This window comes from Pseudovirgaria hyperparasitica (genome assembly GCF_010093815.1).
Source record: "Pseudovirgaria hyperparasitica strain CBS 121739 unplaced genomic scaffold EJ05scaffold_20, whole genome shotgun sequence".
NCBI lineage: Eukaryota > Fungi > Ascomycota > Dothideomycetes > Acrospermales > Acrospermaceae > Pseudovirgaria > Pseudovirgaria hyperparasitica.
In genome coordinates, this window is record NW_022985568.1 from 591,553 (window position 1) to 598,832 (window position 7,280).

At 52.9% G+C, this 7,280-nt stretch overlaps 4 protein-coding genes across 4 annotated transcripts; 3 read left to right on the forward strand and 1 right to left on the reverse strand.

Annotated features, from left to right (window-relative positions):
- Positions 1-233: 233 nt before the first annotated feature.
- EJ05DRAFT_505128 (uncharacterized protein) lies at positions 234-2,297 on the forward strand (the record flags this gene model as incomplete). The annotated part of the gene is made up of 3 exons (XM_033747668.1): positions 234-916; positions 967-1,395; positions 1,445-2,297. The coding sequence occupies 3 exons, from the start codon at positions 234-236 to the stop codon at positions 2,295-2,297; spliced, it is 1,965 nt and encodes a 654-aa protein (XP_033595946.1).
- Positions 2,298-2,363: 66 nt separating this feature from the next.
- On the reverse strand, positions 2,364-3,773 carry EJ05DRAFT_505129 (membrane dipeptidase; the record flags this gene model as incomplete). Its single annotated transcript, XM_033747669.1, has 4 exons — positions 2,364-3,110; positions 3,176-3,239; positions 3,285-3,513; positions 3,569-3,773. The coding sequence occupies 4 exons, from the start codon at positions 3,771-3,773 to the stop codon at positions 2,364-2,366; spliced, it is 1,245 nt and encodes a 414-aa protein (XP_033595947.1).
- Positions 3,774-4,011: 238 nt separating this feature from the next.
- On the forward strand, positions 4,012-6,117 carry EJ05DRAFT_219377 (major facilitator superfamily transporter). The gene is made up of 5 exons (XM_033739881.1): positions 4,012-4,606; positions 4,663-5,190; positions 5,245-5,348; positions 5,412-5,895; positions 5,941-6,117. The coding sequence occupies exons 1-5, from the start codon at positions 4,250-4,252 to the stop codon at positions 5,950-5,952; spliced, it is 1,485 nt and encodes a 494-aa protein (XP_033595948.1). The 5' UTR covers positions 4,012-4,249; the 3' UTR covers positions 5,953-6,117.
- On the forward strand, positions 6,118-6,894 carry EJ05DRAFT_523014 (uncharacterized protein; the record flags this gene model as incomplete). The annotated part of the gene is made up of 1 exon (XM_033748792.1): positions 6,118-6,894. A coding segment is annotated over one exon (777 nt), but the record flags the coding sequence as incomplete, so codon positions are not given.
- Positions 6,895-7,280: the final 386 nt, after the last annotated feature.

A 7,280-nucleotide genomic window follows, 5' to 3' on the forward strand; every position in this document is an offset into this window, starting at 1 on the left:
GAATGAGGACAGGGGATGCAGGTTCAAACCAGCGAGTCATACATTACTGACAGTCTCCACATTTCCTATAGCTCGTATCTTTGCTTGTCCGCGGAAATCTCACTTTACCGCGGTGCTCCTCGACAATAACAATGGTAAATAACTTTCCAGTATTACACTCCCGCGGCTTTCAAAGACATCTTCAACCGCGCAGAAGTCAAAGTCCTTGAAGTCTGCTTGCAGTCGTAACGATCATGCCTCGCGAGGCCACACCTCGACCTTATCGATCGCACCTACGTCCAGCTTGCCTCCCCTGTCGCCGACGAAAGTCGCGATGCAAGACCGATAGTGTTTTGGGACAATGCCTTATGTGTCAAGCTCATGGAACTGTGTGTGTATTTCCAGAGGAGTCTGATCATCGTGCTGCAAGAAACAGTGCGCAACGCTCGTCTGCAAAGCCTCAGACAGAAGATTACGACGGTGCATATGGCGGCATATCTGCTAATTTAATTCCGAGATATCGTGACTCCGATCGACACATGGGACGCGCGACGGCTGATACGTCATCAGTATCGGTACCTAGTCCTGTACAACAACGGCCGGCGCATACACATGGCAGTCAGCCAGCAGTGCCCACTCTCCTGGACAGTCTTGCTGTTGACGGAGAACATAACCCACACATCGTCGGGCCGGTAGTAGTGAATGATAATGACATGTTACAAGAATACCTTTCTACGAGACGGAATGATGGCGCAGGTCCGTCTAGAATGATAACAATGGGTAGGACCTTCCAGTATGGAGCTGTGAGACGGCCGGTGATGTTCTCAAATGTCCAGAAGCAGCCTGTGGGACTCACAAGCAACCGTGATCCAGCGTTCCTGAAGACTATGGTTATCGAGAAACTTTTAGAGCCATTTGGCCACGAGTTGATTCGAGTGTAGGTCAATCAACTACTCCTCTGCTCCTGCTATGCTGATTCGTGAACAGTTATCTACACAAAGCCAACTGCTGTTTGCCTTTATTAGATGAACAGTCACTTTATAGTGCAGACAAGGACATTATCTCGCCGACGCTGCTGGCTAGTATTTATGCGAATGCTCTGATCTATTGGCGCCACGACACCCACCTTGCCTCGCATAGATGTCCAGATGTGCGCTTCATATGGAATCTTGCGAACGAAGCTTTATATATAGAGCTTCAACGGTCGCCCGGAATGTCAACGATCATTTCGATCTTGCTAAACATCAGTGGTAGACCTACGACAGCCGTGATGGGTAACGCAGTACTTATAGGATCTGCAATCGCACTGTCGTACTCCCTAGGTCTCAACCGCGATCCTGGAGCATGGGAGATTTCGGCGACGGAGAAGAACGTGAGACGACAAATCTGGTGGGCTATTGTGATTTTCGACTGCTGGTAAGCCTGCAGAGCCTGACGCCAACGCGTTCTGACAGATTCTCGATAGGAGCAGTATGTCTTATGGTACTCCTCCACAGGTACAACGTCATCAACATGACGTCTGTGTCCCTGATATGAATGACATGCTTGCCAGTGATGCTACACCGAGAGGAGCAGCTGGTGCCCCTATCTATATAGCATTCATCGGTCTCACAAAGATCCTGAGTATTCTTCTCGATCATGTGTATCGTATCGAATCTTCCGGTAGTACACGCAATGAAATTGGGCCATGTGAAGTTTCCCTCAATACGAATCTATACGAGTGGGAGGAAGGACTGACAGAGAACATACGTCGCATCATCATACGTGGCGCACATCTTGACCAACCGGGCGCTGCAAACTTCAGGCTCGCGTACTTATCAGTCAAGCTTCTTCTACATCGCATAGAGCTAGGACTTGACCCGCAAGAGACGTCGTCAGACACGCGGCCCAGTCACCAATACGCCCAGGCCCAGAGAGTCGCCGAGGAGATTGTTATGCTCGTGCAAGAGCTAGGTGTGGAGCAGCTGGGCGACTTCTGGCTATCAGTCAGCGCGTTCTCGCTCACTTCTGCCATGAGTTTCCTTGTGCGACGAACGTTGGAGTCTCGACGAGAGTATAATGCAGATCTGAACCAGATAGGTGCTTTCAAGTTGGCGAAGCAGTTTATTGCCATTCTGAGATCTCATCGTCAACAGCATGCGTGGGATGTTGGTGACTTGTGTCTGTCTCAGTATAGTGAAGTCATTGAGAGTCTGGAACAGGGGGACCTTGATTCGGGTCCATCGCTGTCGAATATTGAGGACTTTGTTCCCGATGTCAACGTCGATCAGCTGTTTCCGAGTCTATGGGACATGTTTGAGGCAGAAGGTGCGTTGTAATTGGAGTTGTCTCAATGATTTAGGATACTTTGTTTCGTCCGGGGTCAGTATCTTGGTACAGACGTCCTACTCTTCCAGATACAATCCTTCTTCTGGCGGTGGTATTCCGTACCATCCCATTTCTTCTTTGTCTTCTGGGTCTGGGTCATCCATCTGGTAGTATCCGTCATATCGCCACCACTTACGATCCTCCCACACGTCTTCGACAGGAAGGACACCGTCCTGCCTCATCAAGTCCTTCACGTTCTCTACGCCACGCCAGACTCGCAGAATATTCTCTCCTGCTAGCTTGCCAAGCTGCTCTTCCGTAGCCCCTCGGTCAAGTATGGCTTTGAGTAGCCCGGGATAGCACCGCACATCTTCCAAGCCCTTGATCACACTTGCAATTCCATCAAAGTCCGAGCCGAGGCCTACATGGTCCCAACCAATCCTCTCAGCAATGTAGAAGAGGTGATCAATCACCATGTCCATCGTCGCATCTGCCCGTCGCGTGGCAACATGCTCCGGGACAAACGTCACCATCACTATTCCCCCATTTTGCGGCACTTGATCGAGGATGTGATCCGGGAGGTTCCGTGCGCAGTCAAAGACACCTTTGGCATTGCTGTGCGAGAACATCACAGGCGCCCTCGTCAGCTTCAAGACTTGCACTGCACAATCCTCGGATACATGCGACAGGTCGATGATCATGCCGATCCTGTTCATTTCGACAATGGCGGCCCGGCCCAGCTTCGACAATCCGCCGTGCACGGGTCCAGTCTTCGATGTCGAGCTGTCTGCGAACGCGTTGTTGCAGACATGCGTCAGCGTGCACTGCGGTCTCGTAAGCTTCTCTTCGCTTTGATGGTTATGATGACGATTGGGAATCATGCACTGACATAGCGGACACCAAGCATGTAGAAAGCCATGATGATGCCTATGCTGTTACCGGCCATGTGGAGGCTGGTCCATCAGCTGTGGAAGAATGCAACAGATGAGACAACTCACCCCTCAATCCCAATAGAGCACGCAATCCTACCCCCTGCATACACCTTTTTGACCTCATCTGGCCCCTTGACCAACTCGAAAGTGTCGGGATACGAATCTACCAGGCGCAGCACCAGATCTACCTGCTCAATCGCATCACGTGCCATATCGCTGTACTCCGGCGTCGAGAAGTCCTCCGCCGAACGCAAGCATGGCACACATATGGACCAGAACTGTCCTCCCACGGCGCCTATCATCAGTCACTTAGTCGACTACATCTTCTGCAGATGGATGGGAATGAGCACCTTCGCGGAGACGCGGTATATCTGTCATTCCCCTCTCGAAGCCCTTGTTCAGGTCGAATTTTGGATTGTCGTGGATCTTGCCGTGGAAGGCTGCTCGGGGCTGCTGCGGGAGGTCGTTGTGTCCGTCTATCAGGGGGGTTTTGCTGAGGACGCGCTTCACGCGCTCGTCGATGTCTAGTTGCTGGTACGGGTGGATGGATGCCATCGTTGTAGATGGTGATAGTATGGAGTTTGGTGTGTGTGTGTTCTTTTCATGGGCCGTTATGTTGCATGATATTTAATACTCACACTACATGCTAGCTCTTGCGGAGTGCGTCCCGATATCGTCCCTGGTATCGGATCCATTTTCGGGATGTATACGGGGCCGCGGCCCGCTTTTGGACGGCACAGCATAGATTGATAAGAGTATCGCGAGTCCTCCACTTTCGTACTGGAGTATGGCAAGGGAGCTTCACAGATAAGCGCTATCGGATGACCACGACTCGAGTATCCCTTGTTTCGATGGCCGCGGTAAACTCTACACTCCTGGCCACGAGAACCCATGAGGATCTCAATGCTGTGGATAGTGATCAAACAGATACATTAATATCATGAGAGACCAGGCGGTATATAGATTGCGTCCACTATCCACCGATCGCTCCAACGAATTGACTCCCTCCACCCACCATTTCTATCTCTAACATGGACTCCGAGAAGCAAGCCCAGTACGCCGAAGACGAAATCGAATCAAAAGCGCTGCATTTCCTCCACAAAGCAGAAGCCAGCCATGTTTCCGACGCCGTCTCTGAACGTAGCCGTCTCCAGCGGAAGATCGACATGCGACTGATGCCACTCCTCTGCCTGACATACGCCATCCAGTCCATTGACAAGACAACCCTAAGCTATGCCGCCGTGTTCGGCATACGCGAGGACACCCACCTGCAGGGCACAGAGTACTCGTGGGCCGGCGCTCTATTCTACCTGGGCTACCTGTTCTGGGAGTATCCGACGAATGTGCTGCTCCAGAAGCTGCCCGTCGGAAAATTCATGTCTGGCACTGTACGTACCGAACCACATGGAGATGCAGAAGACCATGGGGCTGATCAGGCATATAGGTCATTCTCTGGGGCATCACACTCATGCTCCATACCCCTGTGCAGAGCTTTGCCGGACTGGCGGCTGTGCGCACCTTGCTTGGAGTCTTCGAGGCGTCGGTGAACCCGGCTACGATGATCATCTTCTCCATGTACTACAAGCGCCAGGAGCAGCCCGTGCGGATGGGCATCTGGATCGGCTCGGCTGGTGTGGGGTATGTCGTCGCGGGCATCACGAGCTTCGGCATTGGCCACATCGATTCGTCCAGCCTGGAGAGCTGGCGATTGCAGTTTCTCGTCTGGGGTGCGGTTACTACGGCTTGGGGCGTCTTGCTTTGGCTTTTGCTCCCTGGATCGCCGGTCTCGGCTGGGTTTTTGAGTGAGGAGGAGAAGGTGCTGGTGATGGATCGGATCAAGGATAATGGGACGGGGGTGGAGAATAGGAGGTTCAAGGTTGTGCAGTTTAGGGAGGCGATGCTGGACTTGAAGACATGGTTACTGTTCATCTTTGCCGTGTCCAGCAATTGCCCGAACGGAGGGTTGACAACGGTACGTATACGACTGGTACCGTATGAGACCTCCCAACTAACCACGCCACGACAGTTCCAAGGCCTCATCATCAAAGGCTTTGGCTTCACAACACTACAAACAACCCTGATCCAAATGCCCTCAGGAGGCATCCAAGCAATAGTCTGCGTAACAGCCTGGTAAGCAAGCACAGCCCCACGCATCCCAACTTCTAACCCATCCCAACTTCTAACCCATCCCAGCTACATCGTGTCAAAATACAAAAACGCACGCCTCGCAATGATGCTAATCTGCCTAACCCCTTTCCTCGCCGGCATCACGGGCCTCGTCGCCATCGCCGACAGCAAGCGCTACGCCCGCCTCGTCTGTCTCTGGATCTCCTTCTCGTACACCGCAACATGGACACTCTCCATGTCCGTCGCCACGGCAAACACGTCCGGGCACACCAAGCGCGTGACGACGAATGCGATGCTCCTGATCGGGTATTGTGTCGGGAATTTCGTGGGGCCGTTCTTCTTCAAGACGAGCGAGGCGCCGTCGTATGGGCTTGGGGTTGGGATGATGTTTGTCTGCATTGCGGTGCAGGTCTTGTGTATTGTGGGGATCTGGGTGTTGCTGTGGTGGAGGAACAGGATGAAGGAGAGGCCGGTGTCCGGGGAGGAGTGGAGGAGGGCGCGGGAGAATGGGTTTGCGGACTTGACGGACTTGCAGAATGGGTATTTCCGGGTGAGCATTCTCCTGCTTGGAGTGAATCCTACTGACTGGCAGCAGTATGTCTACTGATGGTCCTGTCGATCCTGGAGGTAATTATGTACACCGGGAACCGTGGCATGTAATAAAGCGACATGAGCCGTGCGTGAGACCACGAGGTATAGTCGCCTGCACAATGTCTGCCCGATGTTCACTCGTTGTTGTCAGGCCCTGTTTTCACCATGAGCAGCAAGCAACGTCAACAAACACCATCTCGCGACGCGTCTGGCCACACTCCATCCATGCACGAATTCTTCCACTCGAAAACACCTCGAAACCCTCTACAAACCCACCATCAACTACAACAACAAACCTACCCATCCGACCAGTCACACAATCATCCACCTGCCCGCCCAACCAACCATGTCCGCCCTCAAATTCAAACTCCTCTGCGGCACCCCAACCGACGAAGAAACCTCCACCTCCACCTCCACCTACTTACCACCAAGCCCCCATACACCAGCAAACCCACCCACTACAACCGCCCCAACCCTAACGCTCACACCCACAAACCCACCCCGAAAACAAACCAACCCACCCCAAAGCAAAAACCACACCTTCAACCTCCACTCCGCCCGCGCCCCCTGCATCGCCTACTGGACATCCACATGCCCGTCCACCACCACCTCAAACCCACAATCACAACCCACGCCCTGCCCCTACAGCCACACCCGCTACCCGCCCTACTTCAACAACAAACCGCACGAGCGCCGCGCCGCCGTCCTCCGAAACACCCAAAACACCCAAAACTCCAACCTCACCGCCACCCACACCCACAACAAAACGGAAAAACAGGGCGTGGCAGCAGTCGGACAAGGGCAAGGCGAACAAGTGAGAATAGGGCAGCTTCTCGAAGCCCGTGAGCGGGAGATTGAGTTGCTGAGGAGGAGGTTGCGCGAGGAGGAGAGGTTGGTGCGGGATTTGACGGGGTATTTGAGGGTTACTTGGGGGTTTTTGGAGAGGTTGAGGCGGTGATTTGGGTTACGGGGGGGATTAGGGGGAGGGATAGGGGAAGGGGGTGAGGGGAGAGGGGAAAGGGGAGGGGATTAGGGATTAGGGAAGAGGGGGGTGAAAAGGGGGAACGAGAAGGGGGAATGACAAGGAGGAAAAGGGGGAAAGAGAGAATGCATGTTGTGTACGTCTGTATATGTGTCTGAGTGTATGTATGGTATACGCGGACGCGAGGAATGAATACTCCTCCGACCCATCCACATCCACTCCCAGTATATACCCCTGGCACGTGAAAAGAACCGCTCTACTCCCATGAATCTAATAACAAGAATCCATGATATCTTGCCCTTCTAGGACCAAGAATGCTAGTATTAAGAATATCAAGAATATCAAGAATATCAAGAATATCA

What these genes read in the sequence shown, in the direction of transcription:
- EJ05DRAFT_219377 (XM_033739881.1), top strand. Translation starts at nt 4,250, where the DNA reads ATGGACTCCGAGAAGCAAGCCCAGTACGCCGAAGACGAAATCGAATCA. An exon ending in GAAAATTCATGTCTGGCACT is followed by an intron (nt 4,607 to 4,662) that starts GTACGTACCGAA and finishes TCAGGCATATAG; the next exon opens with GTCATTCTCTGGGGCATCAC. An exon ending in CGAACGGAGGGTTGACAACG is followed by an intron (nt 5,191 to 5,244) that starts GTACGTATACGA and finishes ACGCCACGACAG; the next exon opens with TTCCAAGGCCTCATCATCAA.